The sequence below is a fragment of the Mobula hypostoma genome, chromosome 22, assembly GCF_963921235.1.
Source record: "Mobula hypostoma chromosome 22, sMobHyp1.1, whole genome shotgun sequence".
NCBI classification, from domain to species: Eukaryota; Metazoa; Chordata; class Chondrichthyes; order Myliobatiformes; family Myliobatidae; genus Mobula; species Mobula hypostoma.
In genome coordinates, this window is record NC_086118.1 from 33,381,531 (window position 1) to 33,401,375 (window position 19,845).

The following is a 19,845-nucleotide window of genomic DNA, read 5'->3' on the forward strand; positions in this document are numbered from 1 at the left end:
ACTCAGGGACTTAGGCTATACTTATTTTTGTGTAAGTGTATGTTTACTTGCTATCTTATATATGCTATATGTGCCTAGTGCTGTGTATGATTTGCACATTGGCCCCAGATGAATAATGTTTCATTCGGCTATATTTCATGTATGGATGAATGATAAGTAAAGTTGAACTTGAACTTAGTTCATTCTCACTAGAATGGACAATAATTTTGTCCAGCCACTATTTCATTCAAAATTGTAATATGTTTTAAAAGTCTATGACATTTCTAGAAATAATAATTAGTAGAGTTCACACAACTATGATTGTGAACTAATTTTCTCTTCAAGGTCAGTGTAGGGAATGTCCTACATAAGGCATTTTAAGACGTGTAAGGATTCTGTCTTAATGAGATCAATACAGACAGACAGAAAGGTCTGCCTGGACATAATGGGCAGAAGGGCCTCTATCTGTGCTATATGACTATGATTCTATTATAGTAGTGAAGGAAAATATTGATACAAATAGATTTTAAATAGATTTTGCAACAAGGCTTCACATCAGTGCCATTGCCATTAGGTCAATAGCCACTCTCATTGTAAGGAATCCATTGAGTGTTCTTAAGCACAGAAGAAACAAGATCACTGCTGGAGCACTAACCCAACATCATATGTCCAGAAGCCATCAACAGAAATTAGATGATTTTCCTCTCAATATCATTTCTCACTCCAGAAGTATCTTTTAAATGAGCTCAGCTGCAAGTGTCTATGGAAACCACTTCTAGGTCAAAAGCAACATGGTTAGGTACAGAATAAAGCTCTTCGGTACAGTCATTTCCCCCAGCCTCCCTGCAGCCAAACTCTGATCTCTGAGTGAGATTATCTTTCTCCTTAACCAGTAAGGGTTGGATTCAGGCCATTAAACTGATGCCACTTAGGACAGTGACAGGCAAAAAATACAGCAATTTTTTTGTGATAAATTCTGGGCTGAATTTGAAAGAGTGAGAATACATTGCACCATCCAAGTTTATCTATTATTCATCTTCCAATTTTTACTTATATTGAAATACAATAATGAACTATCGGGCAGCAAAAGTGACTGCAATAACTATGGAACAAGTTCTATTTTAAATGACTGAACAAGCAGCAGGATGTTGTATTGGTGACCTCCAGTGTGCTGAGGTCTAATACATATCAAAAAATATTTCAGTCTCATCTTCTATTCATTAATCACTACTGAGTTCAGAATTATTAAATGTGTTTGAGAATGCGGTTCACGCCATAGAACAATTTGTATTTTATTCCTTGAGTGAATTATAACTTGCCAATAACAGTAGCCCATTCCTGTCAGTTGTCTGCTACTTATGCTCTGGTCTGTAAGGGTGAACAAGTGTACTCTCAGACACTGGCGCTGAGTTGAATGCTTCATTAGGCAGTGTGCAGTATTGCTTTCTTCAATATCTTTGTCAATTATCATTGGTTTTCATTGCTAGTTGTGTCTGCGATATATATCCAACACTAGGTCCTTCCCTCCATGACCAACAATATAGCCCTTAAGATCCTGGCACCAGTTCTACGTAAGTTTATTACTACATGTTTCATACTGATTAGTTCTTTTTAATATTATAGGCCAGAAGGTTTGCAAAGGGCTCCATTTAACATTGCTCATTAATGTCTGTAATTATTCAATTTGGTTTCCGGCTCAGACTGTTATACTATTACTTGAAACTTATCCAAGTTTCACATTCATGTAAATTATTTCCCTTAACCTTAAAACCATTCAAAGGGGATTCAATCACATCCCTAGGAACTGTTCTCCCACGTTCTTTGAATGGTGTTAAATGCACCGCTTGCCCACAATATCCAATAGTGGGGAAGGTCAATGTTGAAGGTGCTAGTAAATCAGGAGATAAGCAAAAACTCTTTCTTGTTCTTCCACTGTTACTTCTTGCCTTCTGCATAAAACAGAGCAAAATTGTTTTTTTTTTGTTACCTGTTCTGTTACCTGTTCAGGGTCTTCCTGATGGGATTTCACTGGACAGTAGATGGGTTCTGCACCTGGATTCAACAATGGAGTGGACTATTCTGTAGTGGTGTGGTATTAATCAAGTGTTTATTGGTAGTTATTATATGAATGGGTTGAGTGTAGTTGGAGGTGGTAGAAGGAGTCAGCTTCGAAAGACTAATTGCATTTTGCATCATTTGAGTCTTTGCAGGGACATTTCAGATAGCTTCACAGCTTATATTCTGAGTAAGAGAGATTTGAATCACTTTCCTTTTTATCATACAGTTTTATCTGATGTACAAAGTTTTTACAATTGTAGCTACAAAATCACCACCGCTAACTCTTTGGACTTCCGATCTGCCACTTTGTGCTGAGGTGTGTGGAGTGGAGGTCATTCCCATCATTCCATGTGTTACTGCAGATCTTTCTTCCACTTCCCTAACAAGCTCATTAACCCTATTGTTCCCAAAATTCTGATTTCTGCCTTTATTATTTCAAGATAAAATTTTTCAATGAAACCTCGCTTGCCACTAGATAGATATCTTGGGCAACGAAAGCATCTCACACTGTTGCGACCAAGGTTTCTGTCAGCCATGCCCTGGTCAGTACATTTATTTCCTTGTATCAAATAATTGTACAGCAGGAAAACAGCTCGTGGACTTACTGTTCATGCCATCTATCAAGGATGGATTTCCACTAATCTTACACAAATTCTGTTTTGTTCCCCCCATATTATAGAAGATTAATAGGAGAAATCTCATCCTTACCTCAATCACCGTAGCAGTCTTCTCCACTTTGCACCATGTTAGGCACCAGCTCACCCCATTCTTCCGCCATTATTAGTTGTTCTCTAAGCCAGCAGGCTCCTCTTTAACCCCTCACCTGTTTCCCCAAACCAGCAAGAACTTCACTTCACCCACTCTTCATAGCCTGCACCTTCCACACCCCAGAACCCTGCCCTCTCATTATACAGTACCCCTCGTCCCTGCGCTACTCACTCCTTGTAAGATTATACATACAAATATCGGAATTGGGGGCAGGATGAAGCCATCAGCGTGACGCTGTTACAGCTTGGCACATTCCAGAATTTGCACATTCAATTCAGGTGCCGCTGTGTAAGGCATCTTTGTACGTCCTCCCCATGGAATGGGTGGGTTTCCTCTGGGGGCTCCAGTTTCCTCCCACATCCCAGAAACGTACTGGGTCGGTTACTTGGTCATTGTAAGTTGTCCCGTGATTAGGTTAGGGTTAATCACGTTAGTCTGGGGGTTGCTGGGGCAGCGTGGCTGAAAGTACTGGAAGGGTCTACTCTGCACGACATCGCTAAATAAATAAAAAAAATTAAAGTTTAGACCTTTGAACTTGCTCCACAAATTCATTGATTATTGCTATTCATCTATCCCAGTGCCATTTTCATACAATATCCCCATATCCTTTGATTCCCATCACCCTCAGAGACCTGCTGATCATTTTTTGAATGAACACAATGTCCAAGCCTCTAATATCCCACTGGGTACAGAATTCCAAAGCTTCTTCATGCTCTGAGTGAAGAAATGTCTCCTCATCACATTCCCAGATGGCCCACCCCTTATTCTAAATCTGAGACACCTGTTCCTAGACTCCTTGACCGTGGAAACATCCTCCCTGAATCCAGCCTGTCAAACCATTGAAGAATTTTGTCAGCTTCAATCTCCCCTCATTCTTCTAAACTCTAGAGAATACAGTCCCAGTTACAATCACAATGCAGCAAAGTTGCCATTGAACCAAGTGAATCTTTGCTGCATTCCTTCCATGACATGTCATCCTTTCCGCAGTAAGGAGACTAGAGTCCTCCAGGTGTCCCTGCATAACTACTGACCACTTCTATTATAATCGTTCTACTCATTTCAATACTCTGTGCAATGATTAGATCTGGATGAGCAGTATGCAATACAAGCTATTCACTGTATTTTGGTACATTCAAAGATTGAAAGATTCATTACGTTCATTATCAAAATATGTATGCGGCGTACAACCCTGAGATTCGTTAATTCCCTTAGCCTTCTCCTCTACCAAAAATCCCCTCAACCTTCATCCCCCACAAAATTCCCTTACCTTCCTCCTCACCAACAATCCCCCTATCTTCCCCTCCACCAACAATCCCCTCATCCTTCACCTCCCCCAACAATCCACTCAACCTTCACTTCCCCCAAAAATCTCCTCATCCTTCACCTCCCACAAAAATCCCCCCACCTTCCCCTCCACCAACAATTTCCTCATCCTTCACCTCCTCAATATTCCCCTCATCCTTCACCTCCTCCAACAATCTCCTCATCCTTCCCCTCCACCAATCTCCTCATCCTTCCCCTCCACCAACAATTTCCTCATCCTTCACCTCCTCAATATTCCCCTCATCCTTCACCTCCTCCAACAATCTCCTCATCCTTCCCCTCCACCAACAATCTCCTCATCCTTCCCCTCCACCAACAATTTCCTCATCCTTCACCTCCTCAATATTCCCCTCATCCTTCACCTCCTCCAACAATCTCCTCATCCTTCCCCTCCACCAACAATGCTCCTACCTTCCCCTCCACCAACAATTTCCTCATCCTTCACCTCCTCAATATTCCCCTCATCCTTCACCTCCCCCAACAATCCACTCAACCTTCACTTCCCCCAAAAATCTCCTCATCCTTCACCTCCCACAAAAATCCCCCCACCTTCCCCTCCACCAACAATTTCCTCATCCTTCACCTCCTCAATATTCCCCTCATCCTTCACCTCCTCCAACAATCTCCTCATCCTTCCCCTCCACCAACAATGCTCCTACCTTCCCCTCCACCAACAATTTCCTCATCCTTCACCTCCTCAATATTCCCCTCATCCTTCACCTCCCCCAACAATCCACTCAACCTTCACTTCCCCCAAAAATCTCCTCATCCTTCACCTCCCACAAAAATCCCCCTACCTTCCCCTCCACCATCAATTTCCTCATCCTTCACCTCCCCAATATTCCCCTCATCCTTCACCTCCTCCAACAATCTCCTCATCCTTCCCCTCCACCAACAATGCCCCTACCTTCCCCTCCACCAACAATTTCCTCATCCTTCACCTCCTCAATATTCCCCTCATCCTTCACCTCCCCCAACAATCCACTCAACCTTCACTTCCCCCAAAAATCTCCTCATCCTTCACCTCCCACAAAAATCCCCCCACCTTCCCCTCCACCAAAAATCTCCCTACCATCCCCTCCACAAACAATCCGTTGATCCTTCACCTCCCCATATCTCACAGCCTCTGCACCTATTCACCTTATCCCTACACAATATGGAATGCTCCTGTACAATAACTAACTCTTTTTGAATCCACTTAAAATTCTTTCCCTTCAGTTGTACTTTCAATCCTCCCCCCACCTCCTCCCTTTTGCCTTTCCCTTTCCTGGATGTTCTCCATTACTTTACTCTAAAGCCTTTTGATCAGTGGTTCCCATCCTGGGATTCACGGACCCCTCCATTAATGGTAGGGGTCCATGGTATAAAAAAGGTTGGCAACGCATGCTTTAGAGGTTTCTCTATACATGAGTAGTGCTAGAAAGGTGTAAGTATGAAGAATGATTTTGTTTGGGATATTTTTCTTTGTCTGCAATATGCTACATAATGGGCTCAATCAAACAAGTACTTTCATGAAGCTGTTAATCAATTTAGCTTCTAATTGAGCTGTAATGAATGTATGGCCCACTGGTAAACCTGATTTTCCTCTTTGTCTCTAGTGACTGGTTTTCCGTACCCAGCAGCTGGAGCAGCTGTAACTTACAGAGGAGCTCATTTACGGGGGCGAGGTCGTGCTGTTTACAACACCTTCCGCGCTGCACCCCCACCTCCACCTATCCCCACATATGGAGCGTAAGTATCAGTACAGAGTCATTCTGCACTTATTAAAGCTTTGGTATTTTATTGTCCTTTGTCAGCAGTCCAAAGCAAAATATATTCTGGGAATTTTAATTCTTTAACATTTTATGAAATAATAGATTTGCAAAGTGTTATGAGACTGTTCCAAGCAAGCTGCAACTAATCCAGTATAAAATGCCATTTGCATTTGCTTTGTGTGCCATTAGTGTAATGGTAAGACATGCTGTGGATCTGTGTGTGTGTGTTTTGATATGTGGATGGTGTTACGCTCTAGCACCAAGTATAATTGACAGGAATTACAAGCAAATTCTATAAGTAGTCTGTACATGATTCTGCAGAAAGACATTCCCTTTTGCATTGTTCTGTTCTTATTAATGTGAACTGTTTGACTTTGAAACTGTGAAACATAATGAAAATTCTGGCACATTGGGGAAAGGTTTTCACAAAATGGTAATTGTAGTGAAATTGTTTACAAGGAACAGACTTAAAGATTGCCCCTCCACTCCAATCATTAACCCAGGGTATGGCTCAGAAGTTGAAATCCTCATAAAGTGAAGGCTATAATAGTTCACTTTTGTATTACTGTGCCCTTTCAGAGATGGACAACCTTTAGAAATGATTCTTCCTAATTTAAAGAAAAGCGTAGTCAACACATATTGCTGCCAATAAAAAAATAGCTGCTGAGAAAATAATGCAAATGGTTCAGTAACAAGGTGGAAGTGAGCTGTTATAAGCTAGTTAATATGAAACAGAGGACAAATTTGCTTTTGAAAGATTGTTTGTTTTACACAGCAGAGATGGATAATTGGATAGCATTTTAATTAAAGTTTTAATAGGAAAATTATTTGTCCTCAATTTATGTTTGAAGTTCTTACTTTTCTCTATAATGTGCTTAATTAATTGTCCAGATCTTGCTGGCTAATGCCAGTGGTTCTGAGCATTTAGCTAGTTAAGTGACAGTGAGTCCAGGATTTTCTCGCATGTGCAGTCACACACGGAAGTTACAGGCTTATTGACAGATATCTTTGTGAGGTTGGTTCTGAGAGTTCACTTCAGCACTAAACTCCTCTGGACTGTGTATATCCAAGTACTGGAGCCCAGTTTTGCTGAGTTTCCCATCCTGCAGGTACATCGCCACATCTGTGAGTCACATCTCACGCAGGATCCAAAGCTCATTGATTTTAATCGTGATGAAGTTGTAGGTTTTCATAAGTAAAATGGCAGAGGTGAGGTGTTTGATGTTTAAGGGAAACTTTATTGTCTTCCAAACACAGAACATAAGGTGTGATAAAAAAAAACTTCATGTAATTGCGTCATCACGTCAGACCAGCCTCTTAAAGTGAACCCCAAGTCAATGTTGGTGGTTGTGAATTAAGCACGTTTCCACCCATTCAATTACTGTACAAGGTGACCCAAAAATCAAGAGGTCAAGAGAAAGTATAATTTCTCTTTAGTTTAATGGTTGTCATTATTTGAGTATTTTAGAGGCAATGTTCCCTCTAATTTGTAATGACCAGTGTGCGCAAAAATCTTTGTGCTGTGCAGTTTTTTTGCCCATTGACGACAACGTATGTACACTGAATAATTTCTTCAATAAAAACAGTATAAATAAGTCAGTTCTAAATTCTGCAGACAATTCATCACAAACTCCACGTTGTCAACACCGTCTGCATTAGAAACTGAAAGAGGAAACGTGATTGTGTACAATCATGAAATATACTTAACATGCCAACGAGGTAGAGGGAGACAACCTTGTGTGCTCAGTTTAATTTCATTTGTGCGTGAGTGACAAAAGATGTGTGCATGTGCACACCTTAGAGGGAACATTGTTTAGAGGTGTTTAAAATTAATTTGCATATTATTTAAAGTAGTTATTTTTATTTTTAAAAATACTTAAATTTTAATGGTTTCTAAATCTTACTGAATACCAGTGAAATCTGAAACATTGAAACAAATATTTGTTGCTTTTCCAAAGGGCTGTACTGGGGAGCAGGGCTTAGCAGGCTGCTAAGACAGCAGGAATTCATTGCATTGGCTGGAATACTGGATGTGAAGGGCCAGCAAGGTTGGCCCTCTGCTTCCAGACCAGGGAAGTACATATGTGGCACTTTTAGATGAGGCAGATTAATGGTTTGGCATGAACTAGATGGGCCAAAGGGCCATTTTCTGTGTTGTAGTGTTCCATGACTATGACAATAGTATCTAAGGGGGTCTAGATGCTGTTGTACACTGTGTGTAAATAGAGAGGCCTGACAGATTGAACAGAATATTGTATAAATGCAAAGCAAAATGAAGTCCAACAGACTGGTAATGTGGAGGTGTGGGGGGCAGAATTAAAACCAATGAAAAGGTGCAAAACAAATAACGTGGGGTGTCAAAAAGAAGAATGTGTAAAGCTAACAACAAATTATTTTAAATATTTATTGAGAGATGCAGAGTAGGTCAGGTGAAAAGTGAATATGACAACTACAACAGGAGTTAAGAATATAATGAACAATAGAGAACTATCAAACAAATACTGTGGATCAACAAACATCTGCTGGAGTCAAGCAGCACCTGTGGGGAGAAGGGAATTGTTGACGCTTGGTTTTAAACCTTTCATCAGGGATTGTGGATCCTTTGTCACTGTCCGGAAGCAAAATACTAACCTGAAAGGAACTTAAAGTGACCAAAGGAGTGGGGCATCGCAATATTCATCTCAATAAAATGGTAATGAAAAGAACAATAGGATTCAGATGTACAATATTCCAGGAACTGACTCTTTCCACCCCAAAGTAATAGAACAAATAGTCACTACACTTTAAGTGCCCTCAATTCAGAAATTGTATTACTTGATCAGATATTTGCCAGAACGGCTGTTGGTTAAGGGGGCAGGATAACTGTAGACCAGTCAATAAAGCAGTAGGTTACTTGAACCTTTTATCAGGGAAAGAGTGACTGAACACCTGGGCAATCCGAAAGGCGATCTCTACAGAAATAGCCATACAAAGTTCATATATATCTCGGATTTAGTTAAGTCATGGATACAGAAACCTGAGTAACCTTACTTTTTAAAAAATTTTTTTTAATTCAATTTTCAAATTTAATTACATAGAATAATATCTACCCTCCCCCCTCCCCTTAACCCTACCCCCCGTAACATACCCCTACCCAAAAAAAAAACAGAAAAAGAAGAAAGGAAGAGTAACCTTACTTTAACACAATTCTGATACTGAGTTTTCTGAACTTTTCAATATAACTAATCACAATAACTTGCTTGAGCTTGAGACAGGGGCAGGGACATGAGGAATTTGCACAACAGTTTATGTGAAGAAATAATTTCTCCCAATGTATAGCCATTTTTTAAAGGTTATGCTTCATTGTTTTTATTCCCCCTCCGGGACAAAAAAAAATCTCTCTACTTCTAGATTTATTTAATAATGTTATATTTCTTCTTAATCTTTTATGCTAATAACTTCAGGAGGAGTAAAGCTTGAGAAAGAAATTGGGATATTTTCTCAATGCTGAGAGATTAGGAGATATGGTGGGACAAGTCATTTAGATGTTCAGGAAGGCAACTCTACAAGACAAAGTGCACAAGTATAAAAATAATCAATTAGAGTAAAGGAACGTTGATCTGGAACTGAACATGTATTAAGCCTTGTTCTGTAGCATTGCTGGTTCTCAAGTCACTGGAAAGAATTATTGGCCTTGAAGGGGACACACAACAGAACTGACTGAGTAGAATGCCAGAAGTGTTAAATTATAGCAATAGCTGGTATATATTTGATTTGTTATTTGCTTGGTTAGCCACGATCTGAGCGGCATGTATAAAATAACAAGTAGGTTCCATGGGCTGGGTACAGAGAAACTATTAACGATGGTGGATGAATTCAGAACAACAGGGCAAAATAAAATTAGAGTTATGCCATTCAGAATTGAAACTAGGATTGAAACTTTGATAAGAAAGGTTAGAAATTGGAACTGATTGTGTGAACAGAAAAGATATGAAAAATTAAAGTACATCTCATCCACAGTGGTGGAGAGGTTAAATGACAAATGGATGATTGAATAAAAATGGAAATACGGGGAATCTTCAGCAGGTCAAGAACATCTGTGGAGAGAAACAGAGTCACTGTTTCAATTGTCCTTCATTTTAAGTTCTGAGGAAGAGTCATTTCCTCTGAAATGTTTTTTTCTCTTTCATTTTCTCCTGAAACTGCCTGACCTCCCAAGCATTCCTCACATTTTCAGTTTTCACTTCACATATTAAGTGGCATGTTGATTCTGCTGACTGAGAGATTAACAACCGATCGTTGGTGTCTATAATTGAACCACTAATAACTCACCACAATACCATGATTCATTTCTGTTTTTCCTTGAAAAATTAAATTATGCAGTTCTTTAAAATATTTATCAATCCAAGTACGGACAAATTCACATTGGGTTTGCATGAAAGGAAATTAATGTTAACAATTTTTTGAACAACAACTATCTTATCAAGGAATAAAAGAAATGCTTACAGACCCCAACAAACTCTTAAGGTCATCTATATTTATTATTCATGTTCCATATATAATCTAAAGCTTAACAATATCTGTAAAGAAAATCATTAGTAGCTGAATTCCACAAATAATATATTCATTGCACAGTGTCCTGGGAGTTGAGCTTTCAGTTAACGATTTGCTGTTTTCAGGAGGTGAATTCCTTGTATAAAATTTCCGTCATACAAAATGACCTTGCACCGACACCACCCCCGCTTCTCTCCATGAGCCTTAAATATCATAATGCAAATAGGAAGAATACAGAAGAAATAGAATTTACCAACACAAACCTCATCTCATCACAAATTCACAACAGTTTGGATATCAACAATCCTGGACTTTGAGCTGGGAGAGCTTTTTATTTCTGCTTCACTGTCAAAGCACCATTCCAGTGCAAACTGCTTCATTGTACAGCAGTACAACCATGAATTAGTGGAACCTATCTGAGATTTAGAGAGTTTTATTTTTGAGGGTGATAGTAGGAGTGGTATGGGTTGTTGTGGGAGATCCTTGATTAAAAAGTACCTTCAGGCTCTCAAGATTTAAGCAGTGACATCTCTGTGAAAACCTCAGAAATCTTCTCACTGTGCAGAGCAACTACAAGAGCAGAGGCTCCTACACAGCCTGGAGAATGTCAATCTCCAGTCAAGAGCTGCCAACATGAGACCTTTTTTTTTTGGCATTGGTTATCACATCCGCAACAGGTTGAAAACTATATATATATCTATATAAATCTCAGATACTTGATCATTTTGAACTCTACATGCCTTCTGGGGACAGTATATATTAAGAAAAGTTCAATTTGAACATGTTTCACATGACAAAGGATTGTTACTTCTTGTCGGTTTGGTGTGAATGTAGAGCAGAGACTGCAACCGATGGCTGTTGCTCATTAGTAGAAAGTTACTCTGTGATCAAACCAGGTTGATGAGTGTCATTTTATAATCAAAAATGCAAAAGATAATTCATGCTGTTCCTATTATTTTTCAGAGTTGTGTACCAGGATGGGTTTTATGGGGCAGAAATTTACGTGAGTATTGTTTAAAAATCCAAATGTTGTCAACTGGTTAGCAAAAGTCTCATCTGACTATTGTCACTATTATTGGAGTTGCGTAATTTTGGCTGCAACGCAGTCTAGTCGTACAGGTGAAATTGAGATTACGAGAATTCATTTGGATATGTGTGTTGAAGTCAAACCATGCATACGCTAAGACATCAGTAAGTTTGCCTTCTTGAGGAGGAGGGTATTTGATCAGTATTAAAGTTGACATGTGGTTCTCAGTTCGACTCATTTAATACACCTGATATTTGGAAAAAGACAATATCGCTCCAACGAGGAATTACTTTGGCAAGCACCCAACTGAAGTGAAATTCAATCCAGTATTAACAAATATTAAAAACCCAGTGAAAATTAACAGTTATCAAGCTGAGAGGGAATCATTTTAAACAAATGTATCCTATTGAGTGACTTAGAGTACATTGGTTGCAGGTTAGTCAAGCCAAAATAAATCCTCAACAAGAACATTTGAGGTTACAAATTAGAACTTGAACTATCACAATCTTGTAGTAATGAAATGAGAGACGGCTGTCTTTTTAATAAATTTACAAATGAAAGAATTTTAGCAAAAGTATTTCCTAATAACAGCTAGTTCCAGAATTAGTGTGGAGTCAAATGCATCAATGAAAATTCTTCAACATACAACATGTTTGTTCCTGCATACAAGTACCACTACTAGGTAATGGTTAAACATTTAACATGTATAGAACCAGAAATTACTACCAAACATACAGTGCTTATAAAAATTATTTACCCCCTCCCTTTTCGTGTTTTATTGTTTTAGAACATTGAATCACAGTGGATTTAATTTGGTTTTTTTTGACACTAATCAACAGAAGAGACTCTTTTGTGTCAAAGTGAAAACAGATCTCTACAAGTGATCTAAATTAATTACAGATATAAACCACAAAATAATTGATTGCATAAGTATTCACCCTCTTCAAGTCAGTATTTAGTAGATGCACTTTTGGCAGCAATTACAGCCTTAAGTCTGTGTGGATAGGTCTCTATCAGCTTTGCACATCTGGACATTGTAATTTTTCCCCATCCTCCTTTACAAAACGGCTCGAGCTCTGTCAGATTGCATGAGGATCATGAGTGAACAGCCCTTTTCAAGTCCAGGCACTAATTCTCAGTTGGACTGAGGTCTGGACTCTGATTTGGCCACTCCAGGACATTAACTTAGTCGTTTTTAAGTCTTTCCCGTGCAACTTTGGTTTTATGTTTGGGGTCATTGTCTTGCTGGAAAGCAAGTCGCAGTTCTCTTGCAGACTGCCTCAGGTTTTCCTCCAGTGTTTCCCTGTATTTTGCTGCATTCATTTTACCCCCTGCCTTCACAAGCCTTCCAGAGCCTGCTGCAGCCACCACCAGGCTTCATGGTAGGAATGGTGTGTTTTTGATGATGTGCAGTATTTGGCTTATGCCAAACATAGTGTTTAGTCTGAGGGATAAAAGCTCAATTTTGGTTTCATCAGACCATAGACTTCAGAGTCTCCCACATGCCTTCTGGCAAATTCTAGTCAAGATTTCATGTGAGTTCCCCCCCCCCCCAACAGTGGTTTTCTCTTTGCCACTCTTCTGTAAAGCTGTGACTGGTGAAGCACCTGGGCAAAAGTTGTATGTGTAGTCTCTCCCATCTCAGCCACTGAAACTTGTATCTCTTCCAGAGTGGTCATAAGTCTTTTGGTGGCCTCCCTCACTAGTCCCCTACTTGCATGGTCACTCAATTTTTGAGGCCGGCATGCTCTAGGCAGACTTACAGCTCTGCCATATTTTTCCATTTTTTGATGATTGACTTAACTGTACTCCAACTGATATTCAGTAACTTGGAAACTTTCTTGTATCCAGCTCCTGACTTGTGATTTCAGTAACCTTTTTTGCAGAGTTGCTTGGAGTGTTCTTTTGTCTTCATGGTGTAGTTTTTGCCAGGTTACTGACTCACCAGCAGTCAGACCTTCTGGATACGGGTGTATTTTTACTACAACCATTGGAAGATCTTGATTGCACACAGGTGATCTCCATTTAACTAATTATGTGACTTCTAAAGCCAATTGGCTACACCAGTGATGATTTGGTGTGTCATGTTAATAGGGGTGAATATTTACGCAATCGATTATTCTGTTTTATATTTGTAATTAATTTAGATCACTTTGTAGAGATCCATTTCACTTTGACACGAAAGAGTATTTTTCTGTTGATCAGTCTCAAAAAAAGTCCATTTAAATCCACTGTGATTCAAAGATGTAAAACAAAGCATGAAAGCTTCTGGGGGCGTGGTGGTGAATACTTTTTATAGGCACTGTAACTGAAATATAACTAATATCAGTAATTTTTATGTTCTGGAATTGTTATTGAGTGCTGTAGAGTTTTCATTGACTCATGGTGACCCCATGGAAAGTGTAGTTGTCCATAGGGTTTTCCCAGGCCTGTCTTCCATGCAGCTGCTGCTGCCCCAACCAGACTCGAACTCAGGACCTTCTCCCTCAAAGTCTTATTCTGATGTCACTACACCACTGGCAGGCCCATGTTCTAGAATAAAAGTTTATAAGATAGTACTAAAGGTTGAGTTATTACTGTAGCTCTCCTGGTGTAGTTACAATATGTTTTTCATGTTGGTGTCCTGCTAACACTGTGATTACAATGATAAAACTGACATTGGTTAAAAATGAATGACCTTAGCCCCAGGTTGCAGCATGATTGGAAATGGTCAGAACCCAGCAGATTTATGTCAGGTGTTGTAGTTTTCAACTGCATTGAAGCTGGTGTTAATTCTGAAGAACTCAATCAATATTATTGTGCGGTTCTTTTTACACTGCCCAAAAGTATTGAATCTCATGGCATCGTTGGATAAGATTTTGTACTAGTCTTTTAAACTTTTGAAATTTAAAGACAATGAATACTGAGTCTATTTTATGCAGCAAGGTTGTCCAAGAACTTTTTTTTAGCAGTGCTTGGTATTACCGGATCACAATGGCTAAGTAAGGACTTCCCTCTCCAGCTAGGAAAGCAGGTATACTCTTCAACTCCAACAAATGGAAAATCCAAGGAAAAAAGAATTCTTTGTTGGAAGTACAATCTTTGAAATGTAATTTTCCTCCATGCTCAACATCCAAGCTGAAGTTCAGGAAACTCTAGTCTGTTAGATTTCTTGGACTTAATAGACGTGTAAAGTTTGCTTGCTTTAGCACTCTGCATCCTTTTATGCCTCTCTTCACAGATTTGCAGAAACCTTCACCGTTTTACTTGACTGGGGAAGACTTTGAAAATGTCTAGCAAAAATTGTTGATCCGTCTTTAGAGCAGATTTGCAATTATTTTTCACAAAGCTTTTAATTACCCAGTTATTAAATCTTTTTGCCTTCATTCTTCATGGTTTGTTTGATTGCCTCATTGTTATTCATTAGCCATGATCAGAGCACCAAACTACATGCACAAAACAGGAGTATTCGACTAAAAAGGTAATAGAGAGCTTTCAGATTCAGCTATAGTTGCAGTGACTGCTGGTGACTAGGGTACAGGAACTCACAAAACTTGCCAATTTTTTTTACAAAACAAAAAACCAAAACTTCTGGAAACACACAGCAAGTTGGATTGCATCTATGAGGAGATAGTCAGAGATTACATTTCAGGTTGATGAACTTTTATTGGAAAGTTTCAGGCAATGAGCCTTCATCCCATAAATGGTTCTCACCTTAAAACTATGTTTCACTTTCCACAAATGCTGCCTGAACTGCTGAATGGTTCTGCATTTATGGTTTTTATTTCAGATTGCAGTAAAGTCAGAGTTTTGCTTTCAAATTCATTTTGCTTCAGTCGCCATTAACTTACATTTTACTGCCTTAAGCAGCCTTTCTCATTTTGCTGTAAGAATTAATCCTACTATCGTGAGTTGAGACATCAGTTGTCCAGTTCATGTCAGATATTCATCATTACCATGGACTATAAAGCAAAATGAGTTTACCTACAAACACACTTCTTTAAGTAAATAGATATCACCATCGCTTAAGCAATTCCAGGACGCGCGCGCGTGTTTGTGTGTGTGTGTGGGGGGGGGGGGGAGCACGGTTGTGTATGTGTGTGTCAGAGTGGGAGAGGAGATGGGAGGGTGGTTATGGCTGTGACATCGGGCTGTAGGCTGTGCTGTCTACAGTGTCAATGATGTAGGAAAAAAAGAGATCTCGAACATCTGCGGTTGACATCAGTGTCTCCTTTTGAGACACCGGGCAAGGTTTGCTGGTACCTTATGCCACACAATATGCAATCTACAGTCTGACGGCTTGGGGGATAGGGGTGGGGGTAGGGAAGAGGGGTAAAGACCACCTTTAATTATTGCACAACTTTATAATGTGAAATATATTTTTAAGTTTGGGTCTATTAGGTAAGCCACTGCCTTCCATTGCAGCCAGTATTTATACTATGATGGTTTCATGGAAATAAGTATCCTTGGGCTGCACTACAGCACAATATCCCAAAGGGCTGCCATTCATATTCAGGCTGGCTCGTGAAGCACTGAGTTCTTTTACCACCATCAGCATTAAAGAGATGCCCGCATTTCCATGCTGTAAAACATCATATAAAACAGCAAGTTAATGGTTGTAAACAAATTAATTAATTAAGAATGAAAGCTGTTGTGTAAACATGATGAAGGAGTCCAGGGACAAATGGATGTACATTCTGCTTGGTACATCAAATAAAAATAGGCAGCAGGGCTTAAAGTAAATTCCAACATAAAAAAAGATAAGGAAATGAGTACAAATGTGCCAGTATGTGCTTAATTAAACTAGTTCTGAATTTCAGCCCTCATGTATGCCAGATGGTTATTTTGTGCCTTGAATGCAAGTGTCTCAGGGCTCAGATGCCCAAATTCAATGCCTTTGTACACACCAAGGTTTACTATACAGTAATAGTTTCACCCACCCCCACTCCCCCAGTCTAAAGAGCTGCACATGTGAATTTTAATAGAAGTACATTTGTTCAGAGCCCTCTTTAAAAACTAGCCTAAAATTTTCGGCATGCAGGTATCAAAGTCATATTTCTGGTTTCTGCTTCTGCTGTTTTCCTAGAATGGATCTAGGTCTTGCGTTGTGTCATGTTCCTATGAATGTATCTTAATGACATCGGTGAGAATGACATGAAAAATTGGGAAGCCTCTCCAATCGCAGGTTCTTAAACAAGCTGTGCCTAATGTCCGTGACTAATGGATCAGATGGCTTCAAACTTTAATTTTTATTCTGGAAGAAATATGGTCCAAATTCTCCACCACCCTTGGGCAAAGTTGTTTACAGTACTGACTGTAATGTTACTGCACTTTCCTACAAGATTGGGAATGAAATATAGGTGTGGCATGTTGGGCCAAATAGTCTCATTTAGTATTTGGCTTTATGATTCTGGGAAAATGACAGCAATTTGGTGTGATTTCTGATGTAAATTACTGATTATGCTCCCCACAGTAAATTCCTAAACTTGGATATCAAAGTACGTCTGATATTTATCCATACAGTTTTCAATGGTGCAATAAATGAATCAGCTTGTGTTTCTCAATAAGGTTTCATCCATTAATCCCTGGTCAAAACATTGCTGAAGTACATAACTTTAATATTTGTGCGTTCTTGGAAGTTTTTAACATACAATTGCATTAGATTGGGCATGGAATGTTAGATTTGACATATCTTCATTCGATACAACGTGGGAGTTATAAAGTAGAAGGTGTCCATCCTTCTAACAATGTTTGGTGAAATTTCTGTGGACTTAAAATTTTGCTTTGCCCAAAGAAAGCACTGATGTCACAAAATCTGGCCTCGGGTACGTATGCTTAATACATGATGTGGTAGCATTTAGTGCATTTTACTCCACTTCCAATGTTCATTTCCATGATTTCAATGGAACGGAATTTCAACAGCAAGCTCAACACTAATACGTCATTGTATTGTGCATTTACTGCATGAAACCTCAAGAGAGTTTCTCTCTTTGCACCTCTCTGTTCTTAGGAGAAAAAATAAACTTTCTTAATTATGACATGTCAGGCACACTTTCAAGAACCTCAAATTCAAGAAGTTTATAGATTTTTAATGTGGCTTATGCTATTCAGATATATTCAAGGAGAGATAAAATACCGATCAATTCCTAGAAGGATTGAGCAAAGTCATATACGCAGAAGAGATTCTGCAAATGCTGCAGACCCAGAGTAGAACATACAAAATGCTGGAGGAATTCAGCAGGTCAGGCAGCATTGTTGCAAAGGAATAAACAGTCGGCGTTTTGAGCTGAGATCCTTCTTCAGGAGTCCTGACCTGTTGAGTTTCTCCAGCGTTTCGTAGGCAAAGTCATCTGGTGATTTGAAGAGAGCCCTGAACAAGTGCAATCGAGGGAATAGTTACAGGAGGCTCCATAACTTGGGACAAGCCACTTTGATAGATACATTAAACAAAAGACAACCACCGAAAGTAAAGGGACTTTAGGTATACCTGATTTAGGTATATCAGGTATATATATTTACACCAGGTATAAATTATACTTGCGCCTAAAACGTCCTGAACATTTACACTCTGTGACCAATTTGCATCCCTGTTACACACGTCAGGTGACCTAAATGCAACAGATGTTTGAGATTAATGGTGTATTTTGTAGGTTAACTCTTTGCTTTGGTTGAATTTCCCAATCTGCTTCTACAGTGAGGTACATCTGGCATTTATCCTGATGTTATGTACACCAGTGCATGACAGTAACCAGCTCCCAAAGCATTCACCAGATTACCGTTCCTCAGAGACTTTAAGATGAATTGGCTGTAATCTAACTGGATGGTGGTACACGGCCTGAGGGGCCAAATAACTTAATTCACAGTGGTGTCTCCAGGTACAGAAACTGCCTGTGAGTATTTGGAACATTATTAATAGAGACAAAAGAAATCAGTTAAACATGAAAATTATATTAATCAGAAGGGCTGCTTAACGTATTAACACCCAGAGAGAAATGGATGATATCATCTGGTTACGTGACCACTGTGACCTGGATGTGTTGATCCAAACAATTTCTTCCTTTCAGGACTAACAAGGTTGCAAAGTGAATTAAGTTTCAAGCTTTTCCACTCAGTTTCTGTGGAAGAAGGAATCCACAGCAACAAAGTATCGCAATGTGAGACTTTAACTGCTTTTATAACAAGTAAAGATTCCAAAACATTCTTGGACAATTTGTATTTTAAAAGGGAACTCTCGTTCAGGGAGAGACAGAGACAGAGTGATAGTGAGACATAGAGAAGTAGCTATATATGCTGTGAATTGGGGTCTGAACCCAGATTATCAGTGTACCAAGAGGAAATTACCTTAGATTTATTGTCTGCAGTAGATTGTGAAGAAACAACCATTAACCTTCGGGAGGAGGGCCGCTGTTTAGGAATCATTTAAGATCCTTGTGAAAGGTTTATGAGAGATTTATTTGAAGAGCTGTATAATTGAAGCTATCTTCAGCATGATTTCTTTTACCTTTTAATTTAATTTCTAGGTTAATATTTTAAAAAAATCCCATCTGAATGTTAATGAGCCAAAAACTCCCATAAGGGGGAGGGAGGGGATGACTTTATTAGATAGGCAGCCCTCAGTGGGACCCGGCAATACCCAGTCCATTCATTCATTTGCTGCTTCAACAGTGAATAGGATGGCATGATGCCAGGGGCCCAGGCTGCATCCCAGTGTTTTAATTAACACCGTGCGTTACATGGTGAGGGGTTTAGCTCTATTGAGATTTCAGATCGATCTGTCAATGCCATATTCTCTGCATCTTTCATCCAAGTCTCAGTACTGCCTGATTCCCTTAAAATGTGCACTGCTGAGACACGAAACACTTTCCCAGGTCACCCCCACCCAAAGCTTCAGCAATGCTGTCCACGCATGTCCATTCAAGTGTTCCGGGTCCGAGCACATATCCCTGTCATTATCCGTAGTGAATTCTAACTGCCGGAATTTTGACGACGCAATATAATTGGTCCTTTTGTTCAAAACAACACCAAGCCGCTTCCTTTGTAGAAAAGCATCTCCGCCACCAATGGATTCCCACTGCTAATGATTCTCGTATAGAAATCTTCTGATAAATGGGAAGGCTTTACTTCCATCAAGTGTCCCCAGTAGTCACAGAATTCACAACAAGAACGTGAACCCAACCACACTGTCTTCCCTACAGTTGACACCGAGTACATTATCCCCTTGCTTATTTTCACTGTTATCGATATCAGCAGCATTATTCCATTAAGCTAGCAAGGCCAGGTTCTGTGGTATTTTCAGCATTGGTAGAGCTGACAGCAACATGATTGTAGCTGTGCCACAAAACATTTAAATTGTTTTCTTCAGTCTAGTGTTAGCAATTAATGTATTGGAGAGGGCAAGATGGATAGTTACAGGGCACGTCAATT

General features: G+C 39.5%; 1 protein-coding gene across 15 annotated transcripts in view; it reads left to right on the plus strand.

Moving 5' to 3' along the window:
- rbfox3a (RNA binding fox-1 homolog 3a) overlaps window positions 1–19,845 on the plus strand; it is a 1,578,835-nt gene that overhangs the window by 1,530,601 nt on the left and 28,389 nt on the right. For all 15 annotated transcript variants that reach the window (XM_063074393.1, XM_063074392.1, XM_063074398.1 and 12 more), the window contains 2 exons: window positions 5,727–5,859; window positions 11,379–11,418. In XM_063074393.1, coding sequence (XP_062930463.1) covers window positions 5,727–5,859; window positions 11,379–11,418 — 173 coding nt within the window. The remainder of the gene's footprint in view (window positions 1–5,726; window positions 5,860–11,378; window positions 11,419–19,845) is intronic.